We start from the raw sequence: 12,677 nt of genomic DNA on the forward strand, positions 1-12,677 counted from the left end.
ACAGAACCCTGTAACACTGCATTGTGAGCTTCCAGAGTGGTCCTTGTGTTAAAGGGAGTATTTTTCAGCACTGTGAATAAACTACTTTTTCATTAAGGGTTTGCCTTTATGGTTATAGAAAACAGTCATATACCTGAAGAAATTAGTTAACAAAAAATGCTCCTTTAAAAATAAGTTTTGCATTGACTATAAATAAGGCAGAGACTACAGACATTGACATGATTATTACTTTTATAATCATACAATCATCATTGCATTTTACACCAGTCACCCCAAATCCTAAGATCCTTACTTAATTTACTCAAAAATTTCAATTGGCTTCTGTAAAAGTTTTACCTGAGTAATGACCTTGGGCTCTGGCCTGTTAAGAATAAGGTTGTTTAGAATAGGAGATTTGGTAAAACTTGTGTGCATATAATACATATCACCTATCTATGCTATCTTAATCATTGCTGTGGTATCTGAATATCTTACATCTGAGGATCTAAAGTCCCATACAGGCATTCATGAATTAAGTCTCAATACTGCTGTAGGGCAAATAAGCATTATTCTTGTTGTACAGCAAGTGAAACTGAGGCACAGATAGGGGAAATGCTCCTCATTTTCTCCCAGGTTCTATTGGTTTCTTCTCTCCCTTTTTCTTTCCTCACACCCATAATAATGTGCTCCTGTTACTATATCCAGCTTTCTGTTAACATTCCACCCTGCCTGTTCCCAGTCTCTCACCTTTTCAAAAGCCCCCTTCTGTTGTCTCTGTGCTCTAATAGCATTCTCTGAATTTTTGACTGCTCTGTTCCAGTTGGCCAGTTCTAGCAATCTTGCTCAAGGGCCTAATACCAACTGTGCCTCCAGTTGTCCATTCCCAGCTATTTACTTCTCAAACAATCACTTTCTGAGATGTCCCATCATCTAACTGCCATTCTTACACCTGTCCATTTCCACGTGTCACACAGTCTTCCAGTAACTTCTTTGGATTTAATTATTCAAATTAGGGGGGCTTCACACTAAAGAGAACAAATATTACTCCATGTATAACCCTTTATCAGTCAGGCTTTGAATAAGCCTTGCTGCACTGTAAAAGATTAAGTTGTAGGTTGGTGGTGCTTGCCTGAAACACCATGCTCTGTTACTGTTAGGAGATCCGAAGAAGTGGGCTGTAGTCCACGAAAGCTTATGCTCTAATAAATTTGTTAGTCTCTAAGGTGCCACAAGTACTCCTGTTCTTCTTTTTGCGGATACAGACTAACACGGCTGCTACTCTGAAACCTGTTAGGAGATGTTGATCTTGTTGGGAAAGGCTTAGGAGGGTTCTGCCAGCTCAGAGGCAGGTAGCTCCTTATTTCCCCTGGACATAAGAGAGATGAGAGACTTTCTGAGGATCTGGGCTAAGCAGTTTTGAGGTAGGAACCCTAGGAGCAACTAAGCCTGAGGAACAAGCTTAAACAGAGATCTGTTGTTAGTATCTTTGTTAATTAAACCAAAATCTAGGAAGGGGTGAGTTTTTAGCCAGATACAATATATGCACTTCAGTTTAGAACCAACTGGACAAGCACCTACGCATGTATGTTTTACACCAATAATGGAACTAGGAATTCTTTGTTCCTGAGGGTTGGTTGTTATGTTAATCTCAGTAATTATGTTTTCAGGATGGTTATTGACTTTTTTTTTTAAACAGGACAGGAGGTATCATGTGATCAGAGTTGTGGGGAGACACCCCAAGGTTTGGATTGTGTTTTTGTGTAGCACTAAGTCCTCGTGGTATATCAGAGACCCACAGGCCTCTCCACAAGAACCACAGAACATACTTATTAGGCAAGAAGTGGGTGGAAATCCTCTTTTAGGTAGTACTTTAGATTTATTTTAAGAGCTAGTATAACCCCTCTCTGTAAAGCCCTCAGTTCCTTGGACTGCTTAAGAAACTAAATTTTCAATACACAATAAATTAAACAAGTATCTATAGTTAGGAGCTTCCCCTTCAAGGGCTATTAACTTTTCCTTCCACCAAGCAGCTACTATTTACCCAACCTGATCTCTTTTATATACATATTAGCTGCAGCTGCCCTGCCCTCTTACCTTGAACTCTGAAGGGGATTTCTCAGGATCCAAGCTCCCTTTCTCCATGGAGAATTTGCTTTGCTTTATTTGGCAAACTGGGGAGGGTTATACAGCCAAGAAGGCCTTTTTTTAGGGCCCAGAGAGCCTGTACTGCTCCACCTTGTTGTTTACTGGTAAGATTTACAGATCCACCATGTCACTCATATGGAGGGAGATGTCTTCCTTTTGTAGTTTTAAAACCATTATCTTTTTATGAAGAAAGATTTTGCTGTGTGCTTCAGTGAGACATTTAAAATCTCCCTCATACAAATTGTCAGTTTTACTGCCTTGGAATTGCAGCTGGAGGAAGAACTAAGAGTGGGGTCCCAGTCTACGACTAGGGTCCCTAGGTACTCTGGTAATGCAAACAACAGCCATAATAGAAATAGGAGTATGTTTTCCCACCGACTCATAATTTTCTGGCACTTGACTCCTGATTGCAGTTGTTAGTCTCATCAGCTAGAGTTTTAGCTCAAGCTGTAGTGGCCTATGCTTTTAGTTACACTGGGAAGTCCCTGGTGCATCAGCTGCCTTGCAATGGGCAACCGTGATTCCCCAGCCTCTTTCCAGCCATGCCTAGTTGGTAGGGAAGAGGAAACCCTTGAACGTGTTTTATTTTCTCTTAATATCTCTGAAGCAACTAGAGCTGCTCTTTGCCTGGCTTGTTTCCATTCCCCCCTCCCCGTGCAGGTTGCCAAGCAAAGGCGCCTAGTAGGAGGTTGGGGAACAGGTGGGGCATCTCCGGTGTGGCCCACTCTGACCACGCTGTGACAGCGCAGCGTGCCAGGCTACCCACGTCCTATGGTTTGAGGGTTAGGTGAGGCCTCGGGACTGGGGCGGCTGCGCGGCGCAGAGGGCGGTGCTGGCTCCTAGGGGGCGCTATGGCGCTTAGGCCGCAGATCCACTAGCTCTGTGACATTGAGGCTCGTCCTCCTCGGGCTGGAGAGGCGGAGTTTTCTAAGGGGGCGGGGTTAGGGCGCAGTTTCGTGTGCGGGCGGGGCTCTCTTCTGGAGGTGGTGGCTTTGGGGAGAGGCGGAGTTACGTGCCAGAGTGGGTGGGTCTTTGGGCGTGGCCTTGGTTCGTAAGTGGGCGGGGCTATCTTGAGGAGGTGGCCGGCTCTTTGGCATGTAGTGGGAAGCCGGTAGAATCTCGCGAGGGCTGCCAGACTCCCGCGAAGCTTTGCGCCTGCGCGGTGCTGGGTCTGAGGCGCGGGGTCGGTGTAGCTGGTCGCCGAGCGGGCGGGGATCGTCGCCAACATGAGCGGGACATTGGCCAAGATCGCGGAGATAGAGGCTGAGGTACCCCCCCCCCCCGGGAGGGCCCCCGCTGACGGGCTGGGCGGGAGAGCCGAGCTGCCGGCTCGGAGAGGGGTGGGTGGAGGCTGCTGGCCAGGCCAGGCCAGCTGTGGGTCCCCCGGCCTGCGGGGCGCTGCGCCCGGCTGCTGCCCCTTCCCGGCCCCAGGCGGCTGTGCGGCGGCCATGGCGCTCCCCGCGCGGCCAGGCTCCGCGCCGGGGTGACGGCCCCGCAGGTTGCTGATGGGGGATCAGGACTCCTGGGTTCTCCGGCCTACTCGGGCGCCTGGGGGCTCCCCGGGCAGAAGGTGCCGCGCGGCCGGGCCACCCGAGCCCTTGCGACCCCCTGGCTGCCCGCCCGGTGGGTCAGTAGCGTCGCGCTGTGACCTTGTGCAGATGGCCCGGACGCAGAAGAACAAGGCAACGGCGCACCACCTGGGGCTGCTGAAGGCTCGCCTGGCCAAGCTGCGACGGGAGCTCATCACCCCGAAAGGAGGCGGCGGCGGCGGCCCCGGAGAAGGTGGGTAGCCCCTTGGGAGCACTGCACTAGCGCACCTCGCCAGAGATGTCCCTTCCCGTTTCCAGGGGCAGTGTGTGGCGGTAGCTGAAGGAAAGGGGTGTCTGTTGACCTTTGGATGCCCTAACTTTCCCCTAGGGCAGGGGTAGGCAACCTATGGCACGCAAGCTGATTTTCAGTGGCACTCACACTGCCCGGGTCCTGGCCACCGCTCCAGGGGGCTCTGCACTTTAATTTATTTTTAAATAAAACTTCTTAAACATTTTAAAAACCTTATTTACTTTTGTCATAACTATAAAGGGAAGGGTAACAGCTGTCCGGTGTACAGTACTATAAAATCCCTCCTAGCCAGAGACTCCAAAATCCTTTTCCCTGTAAAGGGTTAAGAAGCTCAGGTAACCTGGCTGGCATCTGACCCAAAGGACCAATAAGGGGACAAGATACTTTCAAATCTTGGGGGGGAGGGGAGAGGCTTTTGTTTGTGCTCTTTGGGAGTTTGTTCGCTCTTGGGACTGAGAGGGACCAGACATCAATCCAGGTTCTCCACATCTTTCTAAACAAGTCTCTCCTATTTCAAACTTGTAAGTAAATAGCCAGGCAAGGCATCTTAGTTTTACTTTGTTTTCTCAACTTGTAAATGTACCTTTTACTAGAGTGTTTATCTTTGTTTGCTGTACTTTGAACCTAAGACTAGAGGGGAGTCCTCTGAGCTCTTTACGTTTGATTACCCTGTAAAGTTATTTTCCATACTGATTTTACAGAGATGATTTTTACCTTTTTCTTTAATTAAAAGCCTTCTTTTTAAGAACCTGATTGATTTTTCCTTGTTTTTAGATCCAAGGGGGTTGGATCTGTATTCACCAGGAGTTGGTGGGAGGAAGGAGGGGAATGGTTAATTTCTCCTTGTTTTAAGATCCAAGGGGTTTGGATCTGTATTCACCAGGGAATTGGTGAAAGGTTTCTCAAGGCTCCCCAGGGAAGGGAATTAGCTTGAGATGGTGGCAGCGGACCAGAGCTAAGCTGGTAGTTAAGCTTAGAAGTCTTCATGCAGGCCCCCACGTTGTACCCTAAAGTTCAAAGTGGGGATACAGTCTTGACAACTTTACATACAACAGTTTAGTTTTCTATTACAGACTTATAGAAAGAGACCCTCTAAAAACGTTAAAATGTATTACTAGCACGTGAAACCTTAAATCAGAGTGAATAAATGAAGACTCGGCACAGTACTTCTGAAAGGTTGCCGACCCCTGTCCTAGGGTATGTCTGGGAGGCTCTCCCCGTTGCTGGGGGAGAGACTCACTGGATCCACTCTAGCTAGCTACTAAAATTGTAGTGTGGTGCTGCTGCAAAGTGTGTGTGTGTGTGGGGGGGAGGGGATAGTCTCAGAATACAGGTTTCAGAGTAGCAGCCGTGTTAGTCTGTATCCGCAAAAAGAACAGGAGTACTTGTGGCAACTTAGAGACTAACAAATTTATTTGAGCATAAACTTTCGTGGGCTACAGCCCACTTCATTGGATGCATAGAATGGAACACACAGAAAGAAGATAGTTATACATACAGAATAGTGGTGACAGCTACAGTGAGGAACCACGCTTTTTTTTCTCCTTTGTTAGATACAGAGCCTCAGAAAGAAATTGCTTTAATCTCTAGGTATTTGGTATGTAGATTTATTTAGGATTTAGTGAAATGGGTGCATTAGCAGAAACCTGAGAGTGGCTATTAATGGAGCACCTTGCAGTAGCCTTAATTTTTAAATGTGAAAGTGTAGTCCAGGTTAGGTACATTTCTCATAATCAATACTCCATATTCACCTGAGTAGCCTGTAGGCTGTGCCTCCATAGTAAAGCTACATGGACTACACTTCCTCTCGTTGGAAAGTATATGTCATATTAATGGGTCTCCTCTCCAAAATCAGAGGACCTTTGAACTTTCTTGTTAATTTTTTTTATATCGTAGGTTTTGATGTTGCAAAGACTGGTGATGCCCGAATTGGGTTTGTGGGTTTCCCCTCAGTGGGGAAATCTACTCTGCTGAGTAACCTTGCTGGTGTGTATTCTGAAGTGGCAGCATATGAGTTCACCACACTGACTACTGTGCCTGGAGTCATTAGATACAAAGGAGCAAAGATACAGGTGAGAACATTTTGCTCACAAGGTGGGATATATAGCTTGGCCCTGGCTGTAGCTGAGCCATCTAGTCTGCTGTTAATAAGTTAGAGGTAAAGTAGTATGTGGGAATGTTTTGAGAAGACACGTCTAAAAACCTTTTATTGAGTTTTAACTTTAAACCGTTGTCAGTACTTCTCACTGTGCGTTGGAGGGAAAGTCCTACAACAGGGAAGTTCTTCTTCATTTCATATAACACAAATCACCATGTTTCATTCCACCAATACAGAAAGGGAATAAAAGTTTTGGGTGTTGTCGTGGATAATCAGCTGAATACGAGCTCCCAGTGCGAAGCTGTGGCCAAAAGGGCTAATGTGATCCTTGGATGAACAAATGAGAAATCTCAAGTAGGAGTATAGAGGTTCTTTTACCTCTTTGTTTGGCCCTGGTGCGACTGCTGCCACAACATTGCATCCATTTCTGGTGTCCACAATTCAACAAAGATGTTGATAAATTGTAGAGAGCTCAGAGAAGAGCTATGAGAATGAATAAAGGATTAAAAAACATTCTGTGTAGTGATAGACTCAAGGAGCTCAATCTATGTAGTTTAGCAAAGAGAAGGTTAAGGGGTGACAGTGTATAAGTATCTACTTGGGGAACAAATTTTTGATAATGGGCTCTTTATTCTATCAGAGAAAGACATAACACGATCCAATCGCTGGAAGTTGAAGCTAGACAGATTCAGACTGGAAAAAAGGTGTAAATTTTTAACAATGAGAGTAATTAACCATTGGAACAGTTTACCAAGGGTTGTGGTGGATTCTCCATCACTGACAATTTTTAAATCAAGACTGGATGTTTTTTCTAAAAGCTATGCTCTAGGGATTAATATGGGGCCTGTGTTACACAGGAGGTCAGACTAGGTGATCTCAATGGTTTCTTTTGGTCTTGGAATCTATGAAAGCTATGTGTAGTAGTCAAAGGGGAAATAATTGTCTATTATCGTATATTCAGGTGGCCAATAGATTTAGTAAATATTAGAAGTGGGAGGAGGTCTTTGTTCCTTTGTGGGAAGGGAGGCATTCTGTACATAATGGATTTCCTTCCTCTCTTCTAAACACACAGCTTCTTGATCTCCCAGGAATTATTGAGGGAGCTAAAGATGGGAAAGGCAGAGGCCGGCAGGTCATTGCAGGTGAGTGACTGCTTCCTCCAGCCCTAAAACAATCGCCAGTTTAGCCATTATCTTTCGTGCTGGTGGAAAGGCCAGGTTTCAGAGTGGTTGTTGTATGGGTCTGAGATTGCTTTCTGGACCCTGGAAATCCTGATATGTGCTGTCAGTATTTCTAATGCCGTGGAAGCATTCGTTTCTTTTATGATGGAGTTATTTAATTTGTAGACAGTGGAGGTGTAGCTATTTTCCACTTGCATGACTAGATTGCCTGAAGCTTGGGCTATTCCTAGTGCTGAGATGTTCTTTGTGTCATGGCTTCTGCCCTGAAGTACACTAATGTTTCAGAGGCAAACACAATTTCACATTAAACAAAGCCGTTTTTAATATTTCTCACACACTTGTTTCCTATGTCTATTATTGTGGTATCAAAACATAGACATCAGGATTATTTCAGCCACTTAGACTCTGACCTAAAGAATCTAACATCTGCATTAGGTGACATTATTTGACCAACACTTAAACTGGTAGCGAAAAACCAAATAGATTATAGGCCGAGAAAATATAGTGATGCTTTAAAAATGTGACATGACTTATTCCTTATTGGTTCCCATGGGTTTTACTGACTTCATCAGATGACACATGCCTCATCTTAATTTCAGCCATGAAATAACTTATTGCTCACCTAACATGTAAGTTTAGTGACACTGAAGATTGAAGTCCTCTGTTAAACTAGAAGTACAGCTCGGATAGTGGGAGTAAATGCTCCCCACATTGCTTCCCCAACTGACTTCAATTATTACTTCTAGAAGTAAAAAGATAATTAATTCTCCAGGGCCATTCAATCATTGGCCTCTGTCTGCTATCCAGGGTATAAACTAGGTAGGTTTAAGTTCGGACTAGATGATCTAGTGGTCCCTTTTGACCTTAACCTTATAGTTCAGAGACTTTGACATTTTATGTGATGTAAACATAAGGAAATAGACTGAGACTAGACATTTAGCTCTTGTAGACCTCTGAACATAATTCAGATGGTAACTAAATTGCAGTTGCTACCAACATAGGTAGGGTTCAGCCCACTGATGGTATCTCATCTTGTCACCAACTTTGATGGATTTTTTTTGTTTTTCTAGCGGTACTGTGCTTTTGAAAGCGTGTGTGAATTTACCATTTGAGGAACTTTATTTTCTGATCCTCAGTTGCTCGAACCTGTAACCTAATTCTGATTGTTCTGGATGTACTGAAACCACTGGGACACAAAAAGATAATTGAGAATGAACTGGAGGGCTTTGGAATACGGCTGAACAGCAAGCCCCCCAACATTGGTTATAAGAAGAAAGATAAAGGTGGCATCAACCTCACAGCTACTGTAAGTATGGAAATTGCAACAGGCCATTATGATGAGGGATTCAGAAAGCTGCTTGATTCTAGGAAGATGCTTTTGCCATGAACGGATAATCTGGAAGCACTGGTTCTATGATTAGGAAAGGGTCTTCCTTCTGCATCTGGGGTGCTGGTTCTTGCAGCAGTGACCTGGAGGCAGTACTTGTCAGAACTAAGTGAATGGAAGTGCTGCTTCTGAAAACTTCTTACTACAGCCATTAGTGGGACAAGTGGGATCAATAAGATAATGCCATGAATTGAGGTTCCTCTGCACTGTACCCAAGCCATCTATGCCAAAAGCATCCACTCCGGTGATGTGCAATCTATTAATTATTTCTGGTCAGAATGCAGTTTGTGCTAGGTGCTAGCATCAGTAATTGTAATAGCTGATTGAATGTAAATTCCTCCATTCCCTATCTAACATTGTGTCTGTGTATACAGTGCCCCCAGAGTGAGCTAGATGCTGAAACAGTGAAGAGCATCTTAGCAGAGTACAAAATTCACAATGCTGATGTCACACTGCGCAGCGATGCTACTGCTGATGACCTAATCGACGTTGTTGAAGGAAACAGGTACTGTGTCAGGGCATGGAAATCCTGCTGTGTGATTAGCATGCCTACATTTAAATGCTATCCTACAAAGTCTATTTCCAATATAAGCCAAGATATTGATGCAGCTTCACTAGTCCTTGTTTCATACCCACTCTCAGATGGTTTTTCTTATGAGAGTAGAAGGAAGTAATTTTGGGTGTTGCTGACATCCTCATATCACCCTGTTTTCTCTTTGCAGAGTTTATATCCCATGTATTTATGTGCTGAATAAAATTGACCAGATATCCATTGAAGAACTGGATATCATTTACAAGGTGCCACACTGTGTACCAATCTCTGCTCACCACCGCTGGAATTTTGATGATCTGTTGGAGAGAATCTGGGACTACCTGAGGCTGGTGCGAATGTGAGTTCTAATGGCTGCTGATTTTCTGCATAGTTAGGTAGAGGATTAGCTGGGAGTCCTCATTCATCCATTCTAGGTATAATGGCTTCTTGCAAGCAGGTACAGAACATTGTCATCAAAAATCTGTTTTATTCGATATGTAAATCAGAGGCCATGCAGTTTGTCTGCTGTATGATTGGGATAACAGACAAGAGAGCTGTTTCCTCAGCGTTGGGATCTGTGTTGCCTTACTTCAGACATGGGCAAACTACGGTGGCCTGCAGGACCGTCCTGCCTGGCCCCTGAGCTCCTGGCCGGGGAGCCTAGTCCCCGTCCCCTCCCCCGCTGTCCCCTGTCCCCCACAGCCATGCCGCTGGGCAGGCCACACTCTGGCCTGCCGCTCCCACTGGGCAGCGTGGGGAGTGCAGTTGGCTCTGGCCAGGTGTCGTGGCTGCGAGCTCCTGCTGCTGGTAAAGGGGTGAGGAGAGGGGGTGGTCAAGGGATGGGGAACGGAGGGTTGGGAGTGGGAGATCCGGGGGGCCTGTCAGGGAGTGGGGATATGGATAGGGGTCGGGAGGGCAGTCAGGGGACAGGGAGCAGGGGAGGTTGGATAGGGGGTGTGGATAGGGGTTGGGGGCAGTCAGGAGACGGGGGTTGGATAGGGGACGGGGGTCCCGGAAGGGGGCAGTCGGGACAAGGAGCAAGGGGGGGTTGGATGGGTTCAGGGTTCTGAGCGGGGCAGTCAGGAGGTGGGAAGTGGGAGGGGATGGATGGGGGCAGGGGCCAGGCTGTTTGGGGAGGCACAGCCTTCCCTACCCAGCCCTCCATCCAGTTGCGCAATCCCAATGTGGGCCTCAGGCCAAAAAGTTTGCCCACCCCTGCCTTACTTCCTAGTAGGAGGATAAAAGAGGTGCTGTGAAAGGATAACTTAAAAACAGGACTCCCACTACAGTCTCGAGTAATTGTTGAAGATGTGTGTTAGGGTGGTGTGGAAACAAGACCCTGTTGTGGAGACCCTGCTGTGTTAAAAGAAAGATGGGAGGGAGGGAGTGCTTGTTATTGGCTGATTGCTCATTCTGTACTGCAGCTACACCAAACCTAAAGGACAGTTACCAGACTACACTTCTCCTGTGGTGCTTCCTGACTCCAGGACCACAGTGGAGGATTTTTGTATGAAGATTCACAAAAATCTCATTAAAGAATTTAAGTAGTAAGTATTGGCTGCAAAAGACGGTTACCATATGCCAGAAATGCAGTAACCCTCTTCCCCCGCCGCCATGCAGGCATTCAGGGAACCCACCCAGCTGGAACCTGGTGCCAACTTCCCCTCTAGCTGGGACGTGCTTGATATTTTTCCCCTCCCACCCTGCATCTTCCCTGCCTCCCCCACCCCTAGCTTCCTACATGCCACAAAACAGCTGTTTGCAGTGGGTGGGAGGGAGGGAGGGGGAAGAGTTGGTCAGTGGGGCTGCTGGCAGGTGAGAGGCACGGGGGAGGTGGAAGAAGCTTGGCTGCCAGTGGGTGCTGCTAAGCAGCACTTGCTAATTTTTCTCTGTGGGTGCCTATAGGGGTGATCCTTCCCCTGCCCCAACTCAGCCCTGACTTGGACCTGCTGTGGAGAGGGGGAAGGTGCCTATCCCACAGCCCCATTTCTAGAGCTGCTGTGGCAGGGAGAGGCGCCTCTCCCGCACAGCCAAGATGCTGCTGCAGGGAGAGAGAGAGGTGGGGGAGTTCTCTCCCCCTGCTGTAGCCCTGGAGCACTCTTCTGCACCCCAAACACCTCATCCCTGGACCCACCCTGAGCCTGCACCCCCAGCTGGTTCCCTCACCTCCCCCAACCCTCTGCCCCAGTTCTGAAACCCCACCCCATGAATTTTATTTGTACCAATACGAAGGTGATGCGTGTCACAGCACCTCTATATTGGTGCATTTAACAATTCATTCTGCACACGTGTGGGAAAAATTTAAAGGGAACACTAAATCTAACCATAGAATCATAATGTTCGAAGCAATGTTTCTTTGCTATTCTGTCTCTGGCTTGCTTGTGAAATACTCTTCTGGGACTATATACGTTTAAAAACATGAAAATAATCGTAATCCACAGCATGATAGGTACTTTACCTATCTGTACAAGGAGCTGTTTTGCTTTGCTTGCTTAATGGTAGCTGTGGCTGATTCTATTCTTCAGTTGGGGTTGAGACAAAGATCATTTGAGCAGGAACTTGTATATGGGCAAAAGGTAACTTTTTATAAAGCTACCTTCTGTGTATACAGAATAGCACCTGCCTGTCACAGTAAGCAGGGTATTACGTGGCACTTCCAGGCCTTGTAAGTTAATTTTTCTCTCTTCCCTTCAGTGCACTGGTCTGGGGTTCATCTGTTAAACACAATCCGCAGAAAGTTGGCAAAGATCACACACTTGAGGATGAGGATGTCATTCAGATTGTGAAGAAATAAAATTGTTCCTGCTAACTTGCCATGGTGGCTGACTCAGTCAATGTCACTTTCTTCCCTTAAGCTCAGCTTTGAGTGCTGAAGACCAGACCTTGTGGAGGGGGAAGATTACTTCAATGATAGAGTGCCAAGGATATAGGCATGTTTGATTCTTTACCACTGGGGAACTCATAAGCCCTCCTTTCAGAGTAGGAAGCCCTGATTCTACTAGTCTTCACAAAAGGTGTTTAAAGATTGAAGGCTTTATGCCTTGCAGCTCTGGTTAATAGCTAATCCCTCAGCCTTCTGTATCACTGAGCTACAGCCAGATAGGAGGAATGTTACCTAATACTCTCAACTTGTTAAATATTTAATTATGCTACGTGATAGGGCCACTGACCCACATTTCACTTTCTGTTGTCTACTTAAGAGTTTATGTTGGTGCTCTTTAGTCATCACTTAAGTTCTGCTTGGGTAGTAACAGAATGGGCTTTATGTCTAGGGTTGCTGGGGGGCATTGAATGGATAATTTTGGATTACAGGGATATTTCTGTAATGTTTCTCCATTTAACTAAATTCTGTTGCTTGTTATTACAGGAGAGAGTCTCCTGAAAGTCCATTTTCCTTTCAGATGTAAAGCATGACTAGTTTCATGTTACATCAGGGAGATCTACAACTTGCTACTAAGATTAAATGTCAGAAGAAAATCACTAGGTTATGTAGTTTAGTGTAAAAATAAAAGTGGT

At 46.0% G+C, this 12,677-nt stretch overlaps 1 protein-coding gene across 1 annotated transcript; it reads left to right on the forward strand.

Annotated features, from left to right (window-relative positions):
* The first annotated feature begins 3,259 nt into the window (after positions 1 to 3,259).
* DRG1 (developmentally regulated GTP binding protein 1) lies at positions 3,260 to 11,975 on the forward strand. Its single transcript, XM_054006101.1, has 9 exons — positions 3,260 to 3,392; positions 3,783 to 3,906; positions 5,860 to 6,035; positions 7,134 to 7,203; positions 8,379 to 8,548; positions 9,004 to 9,134; positions 9,352 to 9,519; positions 10,586 to 10,708; positions 11,856 to 11,975. Exons 1-9 carry the CDS (start codon positions 3,351 to 3,353, stop codon positions 11,953 to 11,955), a joined length of 1,104 nt encoding a protein of 367 aa, XP_053862076.1. The 5' UTR covers positions 3,260 to 3,350; the 3' UTR covers positions 11,956 to 11,975.
* Positions 11,976 to 12,677: the final 702 nt, after the last annotated feature.

The sequence above is a fragment of the Malaclemys terrapin genome, chromosome 16 (genome assembly GCF_027887155.1).
Source record: "Malaclemys terrapin pileata isolate rMalTer1 chromosome 16, rMalTer1.hap1, whole genome shotgun sequence".
NCBI classification, from domain to species: Eukaryota; Metazoa; Chordata; order Testudines; family Emydidae; genus Malaclemys; species Malaclemys terrapin.